The 25,810-nt window shown below is 35.2% G+C and overlaps 1 protein-coding gene across 24 annotated transcripts in view; it reads right to left on the bottom strand.

Moving 5' to 3' along the window:
- The window catches only part of MBD5 (methyl-CpG binding domain protein 5), a 435,430-nt gene that overhangs the window by 36,461 nt on the left and 373,159 nt on the right, over nucleotides 1-25,810 (bottom strand). For 23 of the 24 annotated variants that reach the window (XM_077861625.1, XM_077861624.1, XM_077861616.1 and 20 more), the window contains 3 exons: nucleotides 17,506-17,608; nucleotides 16,271-16,451; nucleotides 9,537-11,672 (listed from right to left, as the gene is read on the bottom strand). In XM_077861625.1, coding sequence (XP_077717751.1) covers nucleotides 9,537-11,672; nucleotides 16,271-16,451; nucleotides 17,506-17,608 — 2,420 coding nt within the window. Of the gene's footprint in view, nucleotides 1-9,536; nucleotides 11,673-16,270; nucleotides 16,452-17,505; nucleotides 17,609-21,043; nucleotides 21,175-25,810 lie in introns of those variants that run through there. The other variant, XM_077861637.1, reaches the window with a different exon arrangement.

Genomic DNA, 25,810 nt, shown 5'->3' with positions numbered 1-25,810 from the left:
TCCATATTTAGGATTCAAGAAAGTAGCCATTTGGGGACATTATTCTACGAGTTCTCTATTTAAACATTCTTGAGGAATGACAATAAAGAAATAGGGTTACTCTGTATGTATTTTTGTATTACAAACAAGAAGGTGGTGAACACCACAAACTTCTTAAGGGTAATATGTAAATCAAGGCTTATTTTTTATTTTCTCCAATTTTCAACAACAAACAAGAATACTCTGTTGAACAAAAGGATAGAAATGGTGATACAAAACAACGAAAACAAAAACAGCATGCTGCCCTTTTCTTGCAGAAAGTCAGAGTTTAGGAAAAGAGATAAATGCACAAAACTCTCAGTCTTTCTTTTTCCTCTCTCAAATACACATTTATTGAGAGCTTCTATGGATCAGGACATTTTAAAGCTCTATTCATACAGCTCATGTAACTAATAGTGCAATATGCTAAGAGATTTAACAGGTATATAGCAAGAGGACAACTATAAAAGTGAAGGTGTAGGGTAAACTAAGTGAGTGGTAACATTTGTTTGGGGATTTGAGAGTGGACAAGGAGATAATAAAGTGCATGGAGGTATGCATCCTGAAAACAAACAGATGTGACTGAAAATATTGTAAGCTGCTTTCCACACACCCCTACCCTCCCACCATAGATAGACAAAGCAGCACAGAAATTCGAAATCATCTTTCTAAACCCTTTAAGGCAAGGATCATTTCTTATTTCCAAGGCCTAACGTGGACTTTAGCACATGGTCGGTATTCCAAAAATGTTGGTTGAATCAATCTATTAAGATAAAAAAAAAAATCTGCCTTCAACTTCTAGAAATCAGAGCTTTTGATGCTGTGTGTGTAGCATGGGTGTATGGGAAGTAAGGGAGAGAATACCACCCATTTGTGGAGAAAGGGAAAATTGACTCTCCAGTGTTTGTCCACAGCTGGGAGATAAGAGACAGGAAAGGATCCTTAGAAGAGAACAAGTTACTTTAGACTCTCATGTGTTCCAGGCAGTTAAAAATCCTCTTATGGAGGAAAAGGTCCGTCCCAAAGTACTCTGAGTTCTTCAAGCCACTCAGTAATACTTAGGGTCATCCAGAGGACCTTGGATTTTTATATCTGGAGCAAAATTGGAGATTGCTTATTTCTGAACCACTTAATCTTGAATAGGCACTCTGGCAAACCTACTTCATAGTTCTGCATAAAAACCATATGGTCTCTTGAAGTATGAAGGGAAAAATGTTTTCTTAGAGCTGAATTTTTTTTTTCCAGCCAAGATGTTTTGTGCTTAAACTAATGAAAGGGACAGTTGCTAAATTTTTTTTTTTTTTAAAGCAAACTATTCACAAAACATTTAGCAGTTTAACAACCAAAAGGCAACTGGGGCTTGGAACAAGTTAGTGAGTTGGAGAAGCCCTTTAATGGGAAAAAATGATTATTTTACACCAGCCAGCAGCACCATAAACTGGCATAATCTCTTTCTCATTGTCTGTTGATTTTAATGAAGCCGAGATAAGACTGGAAAGCCACCCAGATAAACTTTCCTGGTGTGAGAGCATGTGCCTAGACACCCAATCGGAGATTGAGATAAACCAGAACAATCAGGAAAGGACAGTGGTGGCTTGCCCAGTGGGGTAGATTTCCAGATATAAACAGTACTCTTTGTCCACACATGTAATTTGATGTGTGTCAGTGTATATGTGTCTGTACATACCGAAATAGCACCACTAAACAATTTTTTAGGAGTTTTAAATGATATTTTCCTATGATTACTAGTTTATTTTTTTGTCTCCTTAAAAAAAAATTTGCTTTTTAAAACAAGGCAATATCTACCTCTTTAGACTTATTTCTCTCATGACCGATATTCTTTAAGAAAAGTCATTGTTCATATTATCCTAAACTCTTCTATGGTTGGCTCTTAAGTATTAATATTGCTGGACATGTCTTTGTATGGGCACAGATTTGACAAGTACACAAATAAGTGTTTTAAAAATGTCATTATACCAGTTTGATCTATATTTCCAATTTAGAATAAATATGACTTTATGTTAGAAAATTTTTTCTAAGTGAATATGCCCAAATTCTAAGTTGATATACTCAAATACTGATTTATATTCATAAAAATTCAAGAAGTAAGAAATGAGTCATATAAAAGATACACCTTCGCCATTTGACCTTTATCATTTGCTTTGGCAAGTATACTTTAAATGCAAACAAGGTCAATGGTAATCCTTAATAAAAATGAATGCTTGTAGAAGCAAGAGAAAACATCATACTCTAGTGAATAAATGTAACTCACTTTTTAACCCCATGAAAATAGTAACATTTTCTCCTCTATATTCAAGGGATTGATTAAAAAAAAATAGATAACTTGTATGAGAAGTCTAGATCTTCCAACAAGATATTATTTTAATGGCATGGTATATGTATTTACAAAAATACATCAATTTCAATCCATGTGCTTTGGATCCTGATGTAAATTCCTAGCATTCCTTTACCAGAAGTAGGCAGGAAGACCTAGGGACTAGTGGCTGTTTGTTCCCTAAAAGGAAGGGAGGGAGGGACCCCAAATCAAAATGCTCACAGAAGAAGAGGGGGAAGGGATCCTTGGCAGTATCTAAGGAAATGCTCTCCACCCTTAGCAGGGCTAACCTGCTGGGAAGGAGGAAAGCCGGTGGAAGGGATGCAGCTTGAATATTGGAATATGTTTGAGTCATCATGACTGTATCAAGATCAGTCTTGTGTTGGTAATGGCGTCAGACAAAAAAAAAAAAAAAAAGAGACAGATGTGATTTTTTTTTTTTGCTACTGATCATTTCTATTTCTTTAACACAGAGAATCACTCCGAAAACTTAAAATAAATGCAAAAATGCTTGAGATTTTCCATTGTTTACTCAAGTAACAAAAGTTTTTTTTTTTTACAAATCCTTTTTATCACATTAAAAAAATACTTATTGTAAGGAAACAAATATTGAGAAATGAGGTTAAATCCCTTGCTTAGTGAGATTTCTGCTCTCTGAATATGGGGGTAGAGTTACAATTAAAAAAAAAATGCTTCAATATTCCATTCAGAAGTTTTCTCTCCTTATGTTGTTTAATGAGCAGAGTAAACTGAGTTTCTAAGTTATAAATACAGTTAACTTTGAATTCTTCCATTGTATACTTTATCTGTAGTGCTGAAAGTGCTTAGCACATACTAAGTGCTCAATAATTATTTGCTGAGTTGATTACCTCAGGGATATTCTAAGACAGTTTAGGCCTATTTGGGGCTGCAAAACCAACTTAGAATGCCCCAACCATTATATTTTGATAAATGAAATAGAAAAATAAAAGAATATATTGTATAACTGGGGTATTATTTTGTGTAAACTGTTTCTGTATATATATATACACACACACACATATATACAGAAATATAATATAAATATAAAAAATACATATTTTAAAATGTTTATATATTTAAATATATAAATAAAATACATCTCTAATATAAATAAAATATATACACATATAAGTACTAAACTATATATAAATTATATATATTATATATTATATATACATAGTGGGTTGTGTTGCATTAGTGGGTGATAAAATCATTTCAGTGTGTCATGACGGTCTTAGAGAAAAAAAGTAGAGTAAGATATGATTAGAATGGGATCAAAAAGGTCAGAGTGCATCACATAAGATTTTTAAGGAAACTTTTGTTATACATTAAAAACATATCTCTAGTGGATTATAATGCAAGTTAGTTTCTCACAGTACGAAGAAATACCAAAAGGTCTCTGGGTTGCTCAACTTTATGGAGTTGTGTTCCAGGAAGCATGTTTATCAGGCTATATAGTGTGAGAGGTGTCCCTGTGGAGTTGCGCAGCACAAGAGTCCTGCTCTAGGGTCTCTATGGTAAACACTCTCCCTTATACCTGTACCCATGGGTCTTTGAAATTTCCTGGAGCAGCTCTCCCCCAGGAGTACCTCAGCTACTCCTTCAGACTTCTGTCGTTTAGTTCCATTTTTAATCTGTAAGAAGGTGAGTTGCTACTTTGAATTTTCAAGAAGTGTAATCCTTACAAAATAATTTTTACTCTACTCTTTGCTTGATTGGCATTAATGTTGTTTGATAAAAGTTCCTATAAAGGAAAAACTTCTATGATTTATCTAGTACTACACGCATGTGGAAATGTAATCTATTTTGTTAATACCACAGAAATGGTTTTAAGCATGATTTTTAATGAGTTAAATTCTTGTAGAGTTAACATTTACTGCCTAGAATTTGGACACTTTTAGAAGCTGCGTCAATGTTTTCAGACCACTTGATTTTAGTAAATAATAGCTTAGGCATGTCCTAGGGAACTGAAGGATTTCTAGTGATTTTGTAAGTGAGTTCAGTGTATTGCAATGGAATAAAATTCTCCCAATTTTCACACTGGGACAATTTATTTCTTGAAAGGTACAAAATAGATCATTGAATCAGCAAACATATCACACCACTCTGAGTTCCGTTTTCACCTTTGATTATACAGACTCAATGTCTAAAGTCAAACATATTTTAACTCCTTCTTTTGTACACAAGGAAACATTAAACCTGGAATATGTAAACAAAACAAGTGGTGTAACCCTGATAATAGGAAACCTTCTTAACAGCAAGACATTGTTGTAAAAATATCTTACAGCAAAGAAGAAATGGCTCATTTTGCAAAAACTTAACTGAAAGAACAGACATAGATTTTTATCACACAATCAATAATTTAATAGAGTTTTGGTATTTGGTTAAAAAACAGAGCAGAAGGCAACTTTGAACCTAGAAGCCTTGTGCATCAGATGAGGGATAAAATCTGGAGCACTTAAAAATTTGGGTGGAAATACTTTTAATAGCAACTATTATTAATTCAGTCACAACCTGAAAGGAGCCTTTGCCCTTTACTCTACATTAGTCTCTCTACAATGAGAAGATTATTTCTACACAGACTTCCGGTACCCTGAGAGGGCTAACTTCTATAGTACAATCCACCCTAAGCCCTTTTATCCCATAATCTTTTTGCACTTGTAACTTCAAATGTCGGAAATGATGATTTCCCTTTATTTTCTTTACTGGCATGTTCTGAGAATAAATAAATACAAAGCATAAAAAACCAAGCTCATTACTTTGCAGTTTTACCCAGTGTTCTTCTGTGGTCTCTATTTCATTCTCTTATACCTACCATATCAGTGGCTGTACTGAATTTCAATCAAATGCATTTTGTGCTGAAAGAACACTTTCTTTTCCAGAGTTTTAAAAAAATATGTATAAATATCCATGAACATATATTCACTCATGGGTTTATTTATGTTCTTGTTAGTCAATGTATCTCTTTAAGAGTTAAGGCAAATCAATGTTCAACTTATTTTCTCTTCTGGTACAACTCATGCTCTGCCTCTTCAGAGGATTATATTTTCATGTGTTTAGAAGAGTTGGTAAAATGCTTTTTATTGAAAAAATAATAAGTGACTATAAAAGGGCTTTTAAAGCGAAAAAGTTGTATTTAATGATTATCACATTGGAGAAGGTAAGGTTCAGTTATTAAGTTGGTGAGCATAGTCGTCTAAATTTTTTGCTTCTTTGAAAATAGTGAAAAACCATAGGCCACATGGACACTGACGGGACGAGGTCCTCTGCAGAGGCCAGGGTTACTGGCATGTGGGGTTTTGTTCTATGGCCAGCAGGTGGGCAGCAGTCAGGAGGCACGGGCCTGATAAAATTTGTCAGTTGAGGGCACTTGATTTTGGATTCCTCTCTAAACCCAAACACAACAGGACACGTGCTGGAACCACTTAAACTGCTGGAACTTGGCTCTCTTCATACATGGAAAGTTGCTTTAAATGTACACTACTGATGGACTTCAGAACATACCTGCATTCAGCAGTGTGAGTGTTTGGACTGAGAATCAGGAACTTTGGGGTTTGGTTGCCAGATCCACCAGAGCTTTGCTTTACAACTTGAGGAATGTCAGCAAGTATCCTACTGGTCATTTTCTAAATCTGTTACATGGAAATATTAAACTTTACTTGTCATTTGATGTCCAAAAAGTTAATAGAAACCTGTAAACTTTACAATGCAAAGTGTTCAGAGAGCTTTCATGGGAAGGCAATTTCAAACCACCAAATAGAATTAATAAAGCCTTGTATATTCTTAAATTTTAGAAATATTTTCTAAGCATTTTATATCTTTTATCTGATTTCTTAAAATGACTTCTGCCTCCAATTCCCATACTTGAGATGTAATACATTTTTAAATGTGTCCCATGGCCTAATTCACATATAGGCCTAAAAAAAACAAATCAGTATTTGGGTTGTTTATAACAGAAAAACTCTCTTTAGATGAAGTTTCTTAAAAAATAAATTACCAATCAAATTAAGTGTTCTCAAAGCAGGTGATTACTCCACTTAATTGAGGTCTTACTGTAACATTTTTGAACTGCTTAGGAGAGTGGAAAAGGCACTGGATCGAGCAGGTCACTTGAGTTCTGTCCAGGTTCCGTTACCAAAGGGAAGAGGAGAACATGTTCCGTGGGGGCTCTTTCACCCTTGCTGTGTTAGATCATGCTTGGAAGGGCAGAACCAGCCTCTGCATAGTTGCCTCCTTCAAAGGTCTACCAGGAAACCCATTCGTATCTGATCAAGTGAGGTGATACGAATTCATTAAATGTCACCAAATGTGATTCACAATCAAGGGGCAGTTCTCTTGATAGTTTGGACATTTCAACTGTGTTGACACATATACCCTAATCATTATACACTGTGAGACCAGAGTCCAGAGAGAAGGCAAAAATAACTGACTAAAAGTGCATCAAAAGTTTACAAATGTGGCTTTTAACACACAGTGATGTGCTTTAATTCACTATCTGTTGAGCATTTTCAAAGATTTTGAAACTGAAAACAGCATTTTTGACTACTACATGTTTTAAATGAAGAACTTACACAGTTGGGAAGAAAGGGTTTTAGCATCAGTTGAACCTGAGTTCAGGTCTTAATTCAGTTATGCATGATCTTGGACAGCTATTTACGTTCTCCAATGCTCATTCATCTCTAAAATGGGGGCAATAATACCTTATACTTTGGAAAACTATACAAATTAGAAATAATATGGGTAAATCAGCTGGGACACAATAAGTACTTGATAGCTGTAAGCAACATTTTAGGAATAAAATGTGTTTTTCTTCTGATGTCTTACTGGTATGCTAGGAATACGTAGCAGAAGTTACAGGGATAGCTTGACTGTCATCTGCTAGCTCACTCTGCATGCCTAGCCTTGGTACTTATTTGATAGGTGAATAAATGTCAGTGTAAATAAATATTTAGGCTAAGCAATTATAATGACAGTCCATTCAGTTGATACAGTTTACTGTGTATCAAAAAGAAACGGCATTAGAGACCTCTTCAATATTCAACTCAACAAAAGAATTACATTAATTAGTAAATCTACCCATTTTCACAACCAGCTGCACATCAGATCTATGCACATTAATTAGTATTTAATTTTATTAGATTTCATATTTTAAACATTCTTACTGACCTAGATTTTTATCAAGTAGATGCTTTCTGTTAGCTTACACATGATTGGTCGCATCCATATCATTACTAGACATTTATTCTTGTCCCAGTTAGCTATTTCTATGCTAACACTTTTCTCATATTAATACATTTTCAACCTGTGTGTTTGACACTCCCAGCACTTGCAATCCAGATCTGACGCTCTACAGAAGTGCATGGAACAAGAAAATACATGTCTAAGATTATTTAAGTCCATAAACTTAACATTCAGAAGAAACAAAAATATAAATAAATGTTGGTCTTTTCCATTATGGATGAACTTAAATACATCACCAATAAAATATATACACTTTGCAATATGAACTCAGACCTGAAACAAAGTTGAGGTAAGGGGCATCAATTATGTAAAGATATATAATACAAGGAGACTAAACGATGTCTCATCTAAATGACTGAAGGCATGCTTAATAAATACGGGATATCTTAAAATAGCTACAGATTTTATGTGGCTTTAATCTCCTAAAAGCATAAGATTAAATTTTCACTTGTGTGGAATTATTTAAAAAGGAATATGAGTCATTGAAAAGTTGGAAGCCCCTTTGGAATAAGGATCCTGTTAAACACATACAAAATAGTTCCATGAGATTTTTCTAGGCTAAGAATATCAAGAAGGCACTAATCATTTTGATTATCTTCTCCACCGTATATTCTTTTTAACACAAGAGGGTCAATGAGCAGTTCTTCATTAAACACTGACATCCAGACATAAAACGTAACACAAGTTGTGGAGGATGGCAGGTGTAAGTAGTGACACCAGGAAGGAAAAACACTGGATTTTACTATCAGCAACACAGACATGTAGGTTCTAATGCTTCTCCAGCATGATGGTATATTACAGTCTATACAGATCTATACAATAGCTTATTAGTAAAAGCCTCAGCAGTTTTCTCATTTCCAGTAGCAATCTGGTTGGCAAAGCCCACTGTTTTCATATCTGAATAATACTGTCCCTACAATTATCTTTCCTTTCCTCCCTGTCATTTCCTACAAACCTCTGAAATCCTCAGTGTTGGATTTTGAATATTCTTTCTAACACTTCCATGGTCAAATTTTCTGATGTCTCAAAGAATTTACCTCTTTCGTGCTTCTTTATGATTTTTAAAACAATTTCTGATGATTCTATTGCACAAAACACAAATCTTTCTAATGTGTCTACTTTTAAATAAATTTGTCTCCTTCATTACAGTGGATGAAGAGATATAATAAATTTGGGTTCAAAACCTTAATGTCAATAGTAAAAATAATGGTTAACTTCTACAAGAGAATTGTAAAACAATTTCAAGATCAAAAATTCTGGAAATCAGGTTTTCAAGCCTTTTTTTATTAGAAAACTTAAATTATTACCTTTTTTAAAAGGGAGTAGCCAATATCCATTTTTGAATTTTCTCAAACAAATAATAATAAAGGATAGCAAACTAGGATAAGAGAACACATTAGAAGGCAGCTTTCTACTTCATACAACTTCTAGTTACCTTTTCCTATCCATTCACCTATTTCTGTTCAGCAGCAAGAACAAAAAAAATCCATTTATTTTTGCCTTTTTTGGGTTTTCCAAGATGAGTGTCATTTACCTGAATACAAACAAAAGCTAGGGGAAACGGCTTTAATATTGGCATAGACCAAGTACATGTCTCATGAACCAGGAAACCCTGCCTTCTATGGCTTCTTTCGTAGTTTAGAGTCCAATGGTTATATAACCAACTGAAAGTCAAACAAAATTCAAAATGACACAGATTGACAACAAATAACGGAAACACATGGAATCCCCTTGGTTGTTCTTTTTTCTAATAGACAAATCCCTAGCATTCTGTAAATAAAATTATAAATACTAAAGAAATGACGACAATTTCACAATGGGGAAAGGATCATTTCTTATCATAATAAATATTTTGGTACAAATTTTAAAAAATGTAGAAAAGTTTAGTACCTTGGGGTACTTTTTTCTAATAAAACCATACCTGCTTCAGAACTTGTTTGATTATAGCTGCTAACAATGCTGTTTGGTATCACTGGAGTGGAGGACGTTGAAATTCTTGACTGAGGTGGATTGGGATGTAATGAATTTCCTAAAGCCATGCCCGACTGACTGAGCATCCCACAGTTCCCGCTAGCCTGAATCTGATTTATTAAACCTGCAAGATGGTGGTTTGGGACTGGACTGTTACTGTGAACAAAGTTAGTGTTTGCATTGTGGCAGTGCACGGCTTCCCCTCTCAAAGGTATGTTCTGTGTCAGTGAATTCTGAAGAGCACTGGAGTTCATACTGGGATCTGTAAAATGCAGCTGGTTAGCAGAGCAAGGCAAAGCAGTATTTGAGCCCCCACAACCCGGGGTACTATTGCTACTCAAGTGAGAGCTTTGACAACTCATAGACTGTAGTAACTGAGACATTGAACTGATGGGAAATGAACCCTGACCCTGCTTTCTTAGCAAGTCGGGTCCAGGTTTAGGAACCGCAGAACTATCCATTTGAGACTGTCTGAGCAAACTCAACACTGTCGTAGGTGGCTGTTTTCTTTTCCGCAATGAGTCTTTTTGCTGAGACATCAGCTTATCTCTTAGTGCTGCTCGACCACTTTGCCCTTCCCCTGTTGGGAGAAGCATGTTGGCAGTAGGAGGGAACATGGTGTTTAAAGTGCTATGTCCTTCAGTGTTGCCACTGCCAGCAACAGCTCCAGAATTGCTACTGCTGCTACAGTTGTTACCAGCAAGTTTGTTTTGATTTGCTAGCTGTGCTTTGGCTGCTGCTGAGAGTAAACTACTTGCTGGAAAGGAGGCAGCATTGTGCTGGTTCAAGATCTGATTTAAAGGCATTCCCAGCAAACCAGGCTGACTCTTTACAGAACCACTTCCGGCAGATGCAGTAGGAAAAGCTGCACTGCTTGGGGTATTTAGTACATTACTCATTCCAGCAATTAATGGGTTAGGGATATCCTTGTACTGATGATGTCCATCGGACTTGGTAGAAGGGCTTGATGGCATTGATGGCCTTGGGGACCCTATCGTTGACCTTGGTGACCTGGGTGGAACCTTAATACCACTACAAGTGGCCTGGGGTCCTAGAGGTGGCATCATGAAATTTCCGTGATCTGATGATGTGGAAGATGAGCGTGATCTTTGGGGCGATGCCTCAATCCTTCCAATTCCAGTCCCCATCATGTGCACTGGGGATGTCACTGGAGAAGGGGACAAGGAGGTTGAAGCTGAATGCTGAACTCTTTGTATATGACTCCCATGATTCATATGACCAGGTTTTACGGTTGGCAAAGGGAGATTACTTGGCAAAGGAACAACAGCAGGAGGCATGCTTACATTCATCACAGGTACCTGAGAGTGGACATTTGAATGGAAACTAGTTGGATTAATGATAACAGGGTTTTGATTCACCGGTTTACTAGGAATAGGGTCAAGAATGCCAAGTGGATCTTTCTCAGATGTTAATGGCTTTTTCTGAAGAGCACAAGAAGGTGGAGGAGGGGGAGGTGGGCCTTGGGGTGGTTTGTGGTGGAACATTGCTCGTGGTATTTCCATATTAGTTGAAAAATTACACATTGGTTTTTTCATTACTGGACTCTTTGTAGTCAAGGTTGGGGAAAGAGGTATATTAGTCCTTCCAGCCATTGCACAGGATGACTGTACAGGAGAACCATGTAGCATTACTGAAGGTGGAGAAAGAGGAGTCCTATTCAAATGAATAGGACTAGAATTGGGAGCTCCATGAAAACCAGGATTATTTCTTGTGAAGACATCTGGGCTTCCGAGTGGGTCAGTCCTTGGAGAGATTGAGCCGTCTCCATATATCTGGGAACCTGACGATGCTGGGCTGGGCAGGCCTCCGTGGCTGCCACGGAATGGAGATTTCTGTCCGTGTTCACTGCTGCCCAATCTCTGCCGGGGGTAGACAGGGTGGAGTTCTTGTTGCTGGCTTCCAGGCAGTTCTTGTACATATAGCCTTCCCATGGCATTGGATGATCCGATCATTAACTTGAAAGGATTCTTACATTCAGGCATTACAGAATTTGTAATTCCTTCATGCGACTTATTTCTTACGGATCTTGGAGTTGCTGCCCGTGAAGGTACTACTGGAGTTGCATCTGATGTGAAAGACAAACAGAAATTCTGTTAGTAGTCTCAATTCTTTTGTGTTGGCATGGGGGAAGGGAAGGAAAGGAGGAACTGCGGAAGGGAAGGTGTCTGGAAATAGAAATTGGCAAAAAGAAGTTATGACTCTGTGCAATTAAAAAAAAAAAAGGTTCTGGACTCGATAGTAAACTTGGATGGAAGAGAATTCACATTTTTCTCCCTTAGCTCACCAAAGGTTCTCCATAACTGCTCATTATGGGTGTTTACTTCTTATTGGATGAGAAAGGATAGGGATCTGAATCAGTACATACAGAGCCATTCTAATAATATTTATGATATAAAAATCAAGATTGAGAGCCTATATGGAAATAGTAATGTTACTATCTTGTTGGATAGGAGTTTTTAAAGAATGGGGTTACAGTAGAAAATTACAATCTGTATGGCATGTTCTCCTCTAATTTAAATGAATTGCTATTTTCATCAGAAAATGCGTTACCCTCTAAATGTTTCTGTTGCCTTACTCAAACTTCCCCAGGATAGCTACAAAAACTCTCCCTTATCTCAACATTCTCACTGTGAGAGCAAGAGAATCTTAACTTTTGTGAAGTAAGTGAATGGGATTTTGAATCTTTTAAAATGGGAGTGATAACAATAGTAAGTGCAGTGATACTGCAATCATGCTTAGCTTCATCAAGTCTGTAACAGTATAACGTGGCAATTTCTTTGCCCTTCATCAGCCATTATTGTCAAAACAGCCTTAGTCAACCAACATAGGTAAAAGATTGTGATTCTTTTATCAGGATAGAGTTCCTATGCAAAATTTACTCGGAATGCTAAAATCTTCCGTACCGGGTTCCAATTGAGTATTCTCTTTTTGCAGCAAGCATTCCTCCCTCCCTGGCTTTTTGGAATCCCTTCTGTTCTTTTGGAGATCAAATAGAATATAGGCAACAAAAGCAAGCTGGCTCATCATACAGAATTTTCATTCTATCATGTCAGAATCCTAGGTTTAAGCTTTTTAGCCCTTGAGGACGTTTAACAATTTATAAAGTTGTGCCTTCTAAATAAAATCAGTTTCACACACCGATTCCTATCATCTGGTGGTGGCTGCTTAGAGAGCTATGTCGAAAGGCTGTTGCACCCTAGCTGGGCTCTGTGAGAAAATGCGAATGTGTCTGTTACAGGTGCAGGCAATGGAAGTGGTACCTTTATAGTAGATGTTGGCCACCCCAATTCTGAGACTGGCAAAACATTAGCAAGTATACTTGGGTTCCCTTGCAATCAGAGGTATATTTACTTAGGTGGGTAATGGTACACTTAAGATAAATATACTTCTCCTACCTGCTAGATAGGATACAGGTAAAATTATATTGTAACAATTTCTAAGACAGTGGTTTTCAACCTGGGGTATACAGGAGTCTAGGTAGAGCACATTAAAGAAGTAAGAGAATGCAGCAAACATATATACTTTTCTTGGAAAAGTGGGCTTTCTGTTTCTAGTATGGTAGAGCTTATTTGATAGAGTGGTTTTGGCACATAATATATGAAAAGTTGAGAACCACTGATATAAGAGAACTGCAGCAGATAAACCCAACTGAACTTATTTTCTTGTTAAAGACAGAATTTTAAAGTTTACAGTTAAAGGAGTACTCTATGACAAATATTTGAGGCATTGCGCCTAGCAGCTAGTGAGAGCACAGTTGTCTGTATTAACATCACTAGCGTTATTATATGATTAACTGTGTCCTCGTTAGCACCAAAACCACTGAGTTGTATCTTTTATTGTTATTTATATAATTATCTATAGTTCAATGATTGAAAGTATAGATACTGGCATTCTTATATTCCACAGAATTTAGAAAACAGCTATGGCTTAGAAAGGATTTCTTTCATACCTGGGGAAAAGTAGTCACCATCTTTAAAATGGCAGGAATACTGAATAAACAAACAAAAGTCATGCCAATGTTATGTTATGTTTAGGAGCTAAAGTATTACAAGAGTTGGCAAGTGGAAATGCTGGGCACTCAAGTGCTTACGTGTACACTCAAGTAGACCTTTCAAAAGAACAGACAGAAACTAAATATATCCTCATGTATGTAAACTAAAGAGGAGTGAAAATTACTACATGAGTCTTCTTAACTTTTATTTAAATCCCAACCCTATAATACAGTTTAATATTGGGAAAGTAAGATAAATGCTATGTCTGAAGCTAGTAAAAGAGTAGCAGTTAATCCAATAAATCATATCATTTTAAAAGGGGGTGAGATGTACCTTTTATGCCTATGCTGGTTAAAGATTTACCTTTAATTTCAATAATGAAGCCTGTATGTATAGGGTGTGATAAAGGACCTAGATCAAGATTCTGCTAGGGTAATTAAAAAACAGGGGCAAGGCAGACTTTGTAGAAAGAGGTAAAATTGATATACTGTGATATGAGAATGGCGGTAGACATATGCAAGGTAATATGCAAAATAAAAATGTAGCTAATCAAGGTGGCAAGATAATGGTAAATTCCAAATAATTTATAACAGTTAAATATATCTTTAAGTTTTTGCTGTATCTCTTAACCTAAAAAAAATGTAGCTCATAAAAAAAAACCAAAAACAAAAAGAAATACAAAAACAAAAAAAAAAACCAAGAAAAATTCCCTGAATTTTTTTTCTTATATACCTTTGTGGAGCAATTTTTTCCTGATCATTCTTGTTAGAGTTCAAAGGTTAGAGTTACTGAAGAGTAGCTCTCTTCAAATTTGTCCCTTCTTGTTCTTTATAGGAGTTCTAAGTGTGACTCTTTAATTATCTATATGCTGTCACAACTACTCTATCTAAAGCTGTCAATAATTTGGCCTCCACTTACCTACACAAATTTAACCTTCTACTCAAGTCAGATTAGTGTCCACATCATCTCTTAATTATGTTATACTTATACATAATGAATACTGAATAAGAATCTTCTTATTTCCCTCATATGTCCAAATCTTACCATTTTCCAGGGCTGGTTGAAATCTGGGGTTGACCAGAAAGCCTTCTCTGATCACTACAAGTTATATTCATTGTTCCTATTTTTCAGAACTCTGCAGAATGATATCATTTATCCTTCATAAACAAATGCTTTGGTGCTCAGCCACATGTTATCTCGAATTATTACTCAAGTGTTAGGTTGATTGTAATATTTTGGAGGGAATTCACATCCTAGCTCATATAAAAAGAAGTTCCCGAGTCTCAAAGTATAATTCCACAAATTAAATATGAGTTATAATGGGAAAAGTTACCATAACGATGGAGAAATTGGATAAGTATATAACTTTAACCAAGCACTCAAGCTTAATGTCTTCAATATAGGATAAATTGACATTATGTGCCTCCTAATAAGGACATAATATCACCTATGCAGGGGCACCTGGGTGGCTTAGTGGTTGAGCGTCTGCCTTTGGCTCAGGTTGTGACCCCAGGGTCCTGGGATTGAGTCCCGCATCGGGCTCCCTGCAGGGAGCCTGCTTCTCCCTCTGCCTGTGTCTCTCACATGAATAAATAAATAAAATCTTAAACAAAACAAAACATCACCACCTATGCAATATTCTACCAAATTGTATTTAACCTGAGTATAAGTAAATATGAGGAAACAATCAGGCAAATCCAAATTGAGGAACATCTATAAAACTGAACTGGGCTCTCCAAAACCAGATTTTAAAAGACTGGGAAATTGGTGTAGATTAAGGAAGTCTAACAATTTAGTACAGTTGTACAATCTTTGATTGCATCCATGGTTTAAAAAAATCTAAGAAATTATTAGGACAACTGGAATTTATCAGGACAATTACATTCTAATTATATATACTGCATATTGGATAATAAGTGCTAAAGTTTTTGAATGTGATAATTAGATTGCGGTTTATATAGGCAAACACCCATATGTGCGGAAATATTTTGGGATGAGTTGTCATAATATTTGCAACCTCTGCCACAAAATGTTAATTGTTGAATTTAAGTGAAGGGTACTTGGGTGCTCTTGAACTGTTTATGTAATTTTTCTGCAGCTTTGAAATTTTTAGAAAATAAAAGCGTGTGTGTGTGCGTGTGTGTCTGTGTGTGTGTGTTGGAGGTATGAAAAGTTCCTGACAAGGTGATTTCTCTTAGTAGGTGCTCAAGAAATAGCTATTGAGTGACTGAGAGAATAACACTGCTAGCTCTGGCAATACTGCTGGTTCTGCTTGAGGACTTGATATCACGCATCCAAACCAGCTCTAGGAAAAAGGTTACTTTGTTTCCTAAAAACCAATGGCACTTTCTCCTTTGTTAGTTCAGCTCTGGGAACTTGCATAGCATTTGTTATGTGTTAATTGGTATTTATTCGGCTGAGTTAACTCAATGATTCAGGAAATCTGGGAAGACAACTTCATAGGAATTTTCCAGACTGATCTATTTGTAAAAAAAAGAAAAAAAAAAAAAGAAAAAAAAAGAAAAAAAAAGATAAGACATATATAACTTAAAAAGCATTCTGCATGTTTCAAAAGGGGACTCAGAAAATGTTTGGCAAAGTGATTTCCAGGGACTCCTGTAGGAGAGAAGTTGGGGAGGCAAATTTCTAAACCTTTCACTATATTACATACTTGTTCCTCCCCCGGGACTGGTGAGCACCAGAGAAGGATGTGGGGCTTCCATGCTTTTGTGAAGTGTGGCCACGGCAATGATTTTTCTTTTATGTATGCATAGCTTTGTGACATCTTCATCTGCTTTAACATCTTCTGCAGTTCTCTGTTTCACAGCAGCTCCAGGATCAAAATTAAACACCTGAAAAAAGAATTCTCTGTTTAGAATATGTCTATAAAAACAGTAAATTAAAAAAAATCCTCTTGTTAAAAGAAAAGTTTTGCATAGATTAAGCCATAAATTTGAATAAAACTGTCTGAGGTTTTTAAATTTAAGAAAACAACTTTATATATAAGTATAACAAATACTTCTGCCGAACTCTTGGTTTTTAGTGACAAAGTAAGTAGTGGAAATAAGACAACCAAGATAAAGATATGGAAAGGCATAATGTCTGATGTTTCCAATTTTAGATACTTTCTGATGTTATATCAGTACAAAAACAAAAGTACAGTTAAAAATCCCTAAAAGCTGACATTTTTACCTGCTAACTTTTTCTTTGGCTTTATTTTACTACTGTATTAATTTTACCTTTCCATGGATTTAAAAAGTCTATTACTCTATTTTTTAAAAATCTTATTATCTATTGCATATATACTTAAATGCTTTTTTGGGGGGGTGAATGAGGTGACATAAATAAAAGGAAAAATTATTTATTAATCTTTAGTTCTAAAATTAGCACATAATAGATATTCAAAGAACAATGACCCATTTCTATTCTTTTCTAAATAATATTTTATCATTTAAAATAACTATTTTTTACCTTGTAAAGGACTAAAACTGTTTTACTTTTGGCTCGGAGGGTTCAGCTTTGTGATTTTAGAAATATTTGTGGCAGATTTATCAATACCAGTGCAAAAAAATAATATTGCAAATTGAGCAGTTACAGTAGGGGGAAAATGCACTACTAAATAGCATGGGTATAGCTCAAATAAAAAGGTGCCGAAAAGATTTTGATGAAGTATTTAATATGAATATAGATTTGTCACCTTTGAAAATTGCTGGGAGTTGAACATTTTCTACAATTTTTAAGCATTCCAGAACACATGCAAAAGATACCTAATTAGATAAAGGCTTTAAAATGCACATATGATTGGGGAGAAGTAATATAAAAATGAAATGCCAAATGAGAAAAGCAAATATATGAAACACCTAAAAAAATACAAAACTGCCAACAGATCTATTGTGAAATGGTTACCTTGGGAAGAATAAGAGGACATTCCAAGCCACACTTGCATGTTCCGTCAGTAAGCAGGTATGTTTTAACCTGCTCCAAGCAAGATAACAAAGACCCACTGGGACTGTAAAAATAGTTTAAAAAAACATCAGGAAATAATTCTGACTACACATATTATATGAAAAAAGGCATAATTTATAGTCTTACTGTCCTTCACAAGATAACATTTTCCTACTAAGGAAAAACATTTGCTTTGTCAATATTATGTTATCTACTAAATTATAGCCTTTAACACTATTGCTCTTTCTTTTAACCAAAATATTTCTCAGAAAAATAAAGATTTTTCATAGAAAATTAAATAAATGTGTTTTGAAAACCAAGAGTGGATTACGGATGAGAAAAGTGCTATTCTTAAGAAAGTACAGAAGCAGGCAAGAAAGGAAAAGAAAACTACATGAAAGCAATCATTATTTTAAACTAGAAGCTCTACCTTTAAAGCTGTTTGAGGAAATACTAAAATTTAGGAACATGTTGGAAGTCAAACCAGAAAGTCCCTAAGTCTGCAAGTTTCCTTTAATCTTGGAGTCTAGAACCAAATTGCCCCAATATAAAAACAGATTTCTCTTTTTTCCTCAATACATGTGTTTCTTTGAAGATCGGTTAAGTGGCCCAATCAAATAATACTGAGGAACCAAACCATACTGGCGAGGAAGAAGAGCATGCAGAACTGACAAAGGATGGGGAATCCTTAAGAAAATAGGGTTTTACACGGCAGAAAAGTGCCTTGCACGTCTTCTAGTTTGTAATTGTGGTAGTGGTTTCAGTGTTTCTACCCTGTGGTTCACAAAAGTCAGTATAATATATGCATACTGACCAAGTTTAAGTCTTCAGAATAGGTACTAATTCTAATGACAGAATAAGTCTTTGATTTTTATTTACAAGGGGTGTTATTTAAAACGGACAATTTACGCTTTAGGACTTTCATTATTAATATGCTCATTTTACAACTTAAATCCATGTTATGCTTTGAAAATTATTATATATTTTTCATTCAAGAATATCTTTTATTTATGACTATTTACTAAAACCTTTATTTTAGCTTTCTGATTAAATTTATCCAGAAATAATATTATCCTTTTTGTAAACAAAGCATTTTTCTACTGTGGGCAGACAGTCTATGTAAAAACACAGGTAACAATTTTCTATCTATAAATAAACCAACTTTAAAATGCAATTCACATTTTATTTAGGGACAATCATATAAATGACTTATGAATGTAGAAAATCTCAATTAAAATCCTCAACACTGGGATCCCTGGGTGGCGCAGTGGTTTAGTGCCTGCCTTTGGCCCAGGGCGTGATCCTGGAGACCCGGGATCGAATCCCACATCGGGCTCCCGGTGCATGGAGCCTGTTTCTCCCTCTGCCTATGTCTCTGCCTCTCTCTCTCTCTCTGTGACTATTATAAATAAATAAAAATTAAAAAAAAAATCCTCAACATTGTTGACTCAATTATTCATTTAGACTAACAGTTTTTTTTTTCAGATGATATGCAAAAAATAATAATTCCTATATTACAGACTTGAGTTCCACCCCAGTGGTAGGGCAACCAGATGATTTTAAAGGTCTGGTAATTTTGATAAAACAAGATTACCAATCAGTTGTCATATGAAGACTTCATGAATTTTGTGAAAAGAAACTGCCTAGCATTTTACAGTTAAAGAAAGTGTATGGACTAAATCTTAGAAGAATGTAATTGTAAAATTAAACCTGAAGACAAAAATTCCTGAATTCTATTAGAGTACTCTACTTTAGACACTTTAAAAAACATTTCCTCTCAATCAGTCAGTTGAGTTCTTTCCTTCAGTTGGAGCTCTTTAATTAACTTTTGGGAGTAATAATTAATGTAAAAAGTAGTTACAAGTCTTACGGCATAGATAAAGCTCAAAAGATTGAAAGCAGGTGGGAAATTTCCTGTGCAGCTTCAATGCCGCCCTGAGGCAGGAGCAGCTGGAGACTAACCTAAATATTACAAGCAAACTGTACACTGAAAAGGGAGCTACAGAAGGAGGGCTAGCCTCCTATATATGTTTAAGTCGTAATTTAACCAGTTATATATACAAACAAATAAAAAGCAAGCTGACTAAATTTATTTGATGGTGCTTTACCTTATTTAGCAAAGTTTGTTTCTGTAATAATTCTTAGTGTATAGATCTGGATTTGGAGCACTCACACAAACAGAAAATGAAGTCCTTGTACACTTGGAAAATCATGAATGGCCAAGATAAATGACAGATTCTTATACTTAACTTGGTTTAACCTAGCTCTCCGCAATCTAAAAAGCTGATATGTCTTTCACTGGGATAAAGATTAAGTAAAAAATTAAATTATTAAGATTTTAAAGTCATTTGTGCTTTAAGCTGAATATATATTTGCTCTTTATGGGCTTGAATAATCATAAATATAAACAGTAATAGTGATATCTTCCTATATTTACAACAAAGTATTTTTAGCAGTTATTTTTAACAGCATTGGCAATAAAAACACTTTGAAAAAGTTATGTGTCCTTGTTCATCTTATCTACTGGATGAGCACCACATTCTCTGCTTTCTTATCCTTTCATTCCAATTAATATAGAGCATATCTTTACTATTACAGAAATAAAATACTTATGTACAAAAGAATTTCAATAGGTAATTAAGTTTACCTCAAGAGACAAATTACACAAAGCAAACAAAACTGAGATAGATTCTGAACTGACTTCTAAGTTGTTAAGGTATGAAATCATTTGTATTTATGTAATAGAAAATAACTCATTTATATAAATACATCTTTGTACAAGTAGAGAATTCCACTGAAGCTGGGATACAAATAACCACACTGAAAGAAATAGCATTAATTTAATGATGCAATGTGATATCTTTTAAAAAGTCCTAAGTCTGTTTTTATATTACATCACAAAGAAAGGTTTATGCTATCATACCCTTTCATATACTTCCAGATAAACTACAAAATAAGTCTCTTAGATGCCATTTGTTTAATAATAAGACTAAAACTTGGTTAAGGGTTCAAGATTATAGGTTGGAAGGTCCTGAGCTCAACTCCTTCCATGGTCACAATAAGTCTAAACTACACATGGAATACTGTCCCTTAAAGACCTAGAAACCATGAACAGAGAGCGTCCACAGCAGGGGCAGCACAGAGATGGGTGGAAGAGGCAGAGATGCAGTCTCAGTAAGGAAAAAAAAACCACACCCCAGGAATGAAGTTCCACAGTCAGGAATATCTCAAAGGTATGGGCCTCTTCCCTAAAAAAACAAGAGATTTAAGCTCTACATCAGGCAAATCCAATCCTTAGATCTTACAGAGGAGGGACAAGCCCCCCAAATAGCTGGCTATGAAAACCAATAGAGAATATATCCAAATAAATTGTATAATTATAGGGGGAAAAAAACCCCTGTTCTCAAAGGGCTCATGCATAGACTCACTTGACCCAGAAACCAGAGCAAAAACACTATATTGAAAAGTGCATAGACCACAGTGAAAGATACCTACTTACCAATCTTGGAGAGCCTGCTGGAGAGGCAGAAGGTAGCAGGGCCTCTCCCCAAGGACTAAGACACTGGTGACAGTCATTTCTGCTACCTCAATCTGCCATGCTGATCCAGGCACTGGTGGGCACCATTTTGGTATCCTCTTCCTAGAACACTAATGCAAAGGAGTGTGCTCTGCTGAGAGTTTTACAAAACCTGGCACATCTGCCAGGCCTTGCAGCTAATAGGACACTAATCTTGCCCACCAGCATGCCTGTAGCAATTACCCTAGGGCCACACAACCAGCCAGGCCAGGGGCCAACCCTACCCAGCAGTACACCCACAGTAATTGCTACCCCACTATAACAGGAGGGTATACATTGCCCACACAAGGGATACCTCTATAGCAGAGGATTGCACTTCTGGGCCCCATGGGACATCTCTTATACAAGCTACTCCTTCAGGATCAGGAGAGGTAGCTGAACTGCCCAATACATAGAAACAAACACAGAGAGGTAGGCAAAATGAAAAGAGAGAGGATTATGTTCAAAAGAACAAGACAAAACCTCAAAAAAAGAACTACACAAACAGAGAAACAATCTGTCTGATAAAGATGTCAAAGTTATGGTCATAAACATACTTACTGAACTCGTGAGAACAATGGATGAACAACACAGAACTTCAACAAAGGGACAGACAATATAAGAAAGTACCAATCAGAGATGAAGATTACCATAACAGAACTGAACAATACACTAGAAGGAATAAATAGCAGATTAGATGATACAGAAAAACGTATCAGCAATATTCCAATACCCTGGAAGACAGGGTAATGGAAATAGCCTAAAGTGAATGACAAAAGAGAAAAAAAAATAATAAAAAAGAGAACAGTTTAAGAAATTCCTGAAACAAAAGGAAAGAAAAGAAAAGAAAAAAGTCCCGAATCCCTGAAGCAACATTAAGCAGACTAACATTCACATTATATTTAGGGGTTGTATAAATAGAAGAAAGAGAGAAAGCATTGGAAAACTTATTTGAAAAAATTATAGTTGAAAATGTCTTTGACCTGGGGAAGGAGAGACGTTCACATTCAGGAAGCACAAAGAATCCCAAACAACATGTACCTACAGATCTATATCCAGACACATTATGATTAAAATGTCAAAAATTAAAGATAAAGAAAGAATCCTTAAAAAAAAAAAAAAAAAAAGAAAAGCAATTAGTTACATATAAGGGAATTCCTATAAGACTATCAGCTGATTTTTCAGCAGAAACTTTGTAGGTCAGAAAAGAGTGGCATGATAAATTCAAAGTGCTAAAAAAAAAAAAAAAAAGACGCTTACAACCAAGGATATTTACCTGGCAAAGTTATCAATCAGAATTGAAGGGGAGATAGAGTTTCCTAAAGGAGCAAAAGCTAGAGGAGTTCATCACAACTAAACTGGCTTTACAAGAAATATTAAAGGGACTACTTTAGGTGGAAAAGAAAAAGCCATGACTAGAAATAAGAAAATATATGAAAGAAAAAAAATCTTACTGGTAAAGGAAAACATATAGGAAAGGTCGTGAATCAACCACTTATAAAGCTAGGATGAAGGTTAAAAGACAAAAGTAGTAAAGTCAATGATATCTGTAATAAAGGATACACAAAATAAAAAGATGTAAAACATAAAATGTGGATAGAGGAAAGGAAAAACATAATGCTTTTGGAATGCTTTCAAACTTAAGCGACCACCAACTTAAAATAGATTGTGATATGTATTGACTATTCTAATATGAACCTCATGGTAACCAAAACCCAAAAACCTAAAATAGATATGCAAAAAAAAAAAAAAAAAAGGGAAAGGAATCCAAACATAAAACTAAAGAACATCATCAAGTTACAAAGAAAGATAGCAAGAGAAGAAAGGAGAAGAGTAGAACTACAAAAATAACCATGAAACAATAAAATGGCAATAAGCACACACTTATCAATAATTACTTTAAGTGTAAATGGACTAAATGTTCGAATCAAAAGACACAGGCCAAATGGATAAAAAACAAAAACAGAACCCATCTATATGCTGCCTATATAAGAGACTTCAGATCTAAAGACACACAAAGAGACTGAAACTGAAGGGCTGAGAAAAGATACTCTATAGAAATGGAAACATAAACAAAGCTGGGGCAGAGATACTTATATCAAACAAAACAGACTTAAAACAAAGGCTGTAACAATAGATAAAAAAAAGGAAATTACAAAATGACAAAGGGATCAATTTAACAAGAAGATATAACACGTGTAAATATTTATGTGCCCAACACAGTAGCACCTAAATACATAAAGCAAATAGTAAGAGACAGAAAGGGAGAAACTGACAGCAATAGTATAATAGTAGGGAACTTAACACTCTACTTACATCAATGGATAGATCATCCAGTCAGAAAATCAATAAGGAAACATTGGCCTTAAACTACCCACTGGACCAGAGGACTTATTAGATATATACAGAACATTCCATCAAGTGCACATGGAGCATCCTCCAGGATACATCATGTCAGGCTGCAGAAGTCTCAATAAATTTAAGAAATTGAAATTATATCAAGTATCTTTTCCAATTACACGTATGAAACAAATGTAAAATCAATTACAAGAAGACAAATTGAAAAAACACAAACACATGGAGACCAAACATCATGCTACTGAACAACAATGAAGAAATCAAAAAATATTTTGAGACAGATAAATACAACATCCTAAAATTTATGGGATGTAATCAAAAGCAGTGTTAAGAGGGACGTTTAAAGTGATACTGTTCTGCTTCAAGAAACAAGAAAAATCTCAAATAAGGATTTTAACCCCACACCTAAAGGAACTAGAAAAAGAACAAACAAAACCCAAAGTTAGTAGAAAGAGGAAATAAATATTAGAGTTTAAATAAGTGAAATAAAGATTAAAACTTAAAAAATTGAAAAGATTAAGGAAACTAAGCACTGGTTCTTTGAAAACATAAACAAAATTGATGAACATTTAGCTAGATTCATCAAGAAAAAAAGAAGAGAGCACCCAAATAAATAAAATATCAATGAAAAAGGAGAAAAGACCCTGAATAGCCAAATCAATCTTGAGAAAGAAGAATAAAGCTGGAGGTAATCATAATCCTCATTTCAAACTTACTACAAAGCTATTGTAATCAAAACACTATGGTATTATCATTAGCACAAAAGCAGACACACAGATCAATATAACAGAATTTAGAGAGTCCAGAAATAAACCCATGGTTATAGGGTCAATTAATATACAACAAAGTAGGTAAGAGTGTACAATGGGGGAAAAGACAATCTCTTCAATAAGTGTTGCTAGGAAAACTGGATAGCTACATGCAAAATAGCAAAACGGGATCACTTTCTTACACCATACACCAAAATAAGCTCAAAACTGAAGACTTGAAGGTAGGATCTAAAACCATAAGACTCTTAGAAGAGAGTAAGCAAGTTTAAGCAGTAAGCAAGCTCTTTGACATCAGTCTTAAGCAATATTTTTTTGGATCTGTCACCTCAGGCAAGGATAGCAAAACTAAACAAATGGGACTGTATTAAACTAAAAAGCTTTGTACACAGTGAAGGAAACCATCAACAAATAAAAAAAGGCAACTTACTGAATAAGAGAAGATATTCACAAAAGGTATACCCAATAAGGGGTTAACGTCCAAAATATGTAAGAACTCATACAACTTAATGTCAAAAAAAAAACAGATTAAAAAATGTGCAGATGACCTGAACAGACATTTTCCCAAAGATATACAGGTGGCCAACATGCACATTAAAACATGCTCAACATCGCTAACCATTAAGGAAATGCAAATCAAAAGCCCAACAAAATATCTCCTCACAAGTGTCAGAATGGCTGTCATTAAAAAGATAAGAAATAACAAATGCTGGTCAGGATGTGGAGAAAAAGGAACCCTGTGCACTGCTGGTATGAATGTAAACCGGAGCAGCAAGTTTGAAAAACAGTATGGATCTTCCTCAAAAAATTAAAAATAGAAATACCATATGACCCAGTAATTCCACTTCTAGATATTTAACCAAAGAAAATGAAAACACTAATTCAAAAAGAGATTTGCACTTCTATGTTCATCAGCATTATTTGCAATAGCCAAGATACGGAAGCACCCTAGATGTTTACAGATAGATGAATTGACAAAGGAGATGTGGGACACACATCCCTCAGTGCACCCACGCTGGAAAATTAGTGATAAAAAAAAGATGAAACCTTGCCCTTTGTGACAAGGTGGATGAATGAAGAGGATAGTAAGCGAAATATGTCAGAGAAAGACAAATACTGCATAACTTCACTTATATGTGGAATCTAAAGAACAAAGTAAGTGAATAAACAAAATAGAAACAGACTCATAGATACAGAAAACAAACTGGTGGTTGACAGAGGGGAGATGGGTAGAGGGATGGACAAAAGACATGAAGGGGATTAAGAGGTATGATCTTCCAGTTATAAAATAGGTAAGACACAGAGATGTAATGTACAGCACAGGGGATAGTCAATAATATTGTAATAATCTGTATGATGATAGAGGGTAACTGGACTTACTGAGGTGACCATTTCATAATGCATATAAATATCGAATCACTAAGCTGTAGTAATAAAACTAATACAATATTGTATGTCAGTTAAAAAAAAAAACCCTTGAAACTTGCTAACGGTTCAGTTATTCCATTCAACTTGGACACAAGATATATGTCACCAAAATTTAAAAGATCAGACATTTGCATTTTATTTGTATGATTTTTACTTG

The sequence above is a fragment of the Canis aureus genome, chromosome 20, assembly GCF_053574225.1.
Source record: "Canis aureus isolate CA01 chromosome 20, VMU_Caureus_v.1.0, whole genome shotgun sequence".
NCBI classification, from domain to species: Eukaryota; Metazoa; Chordata; class Mammalia; order Carnivora; family Canidae; genus Canis; species Canis aureus.
Note: the sequence above shows the minus strand (reverse complement) of the source record. Positions and strands in the feature narration are given on the sequence as shown.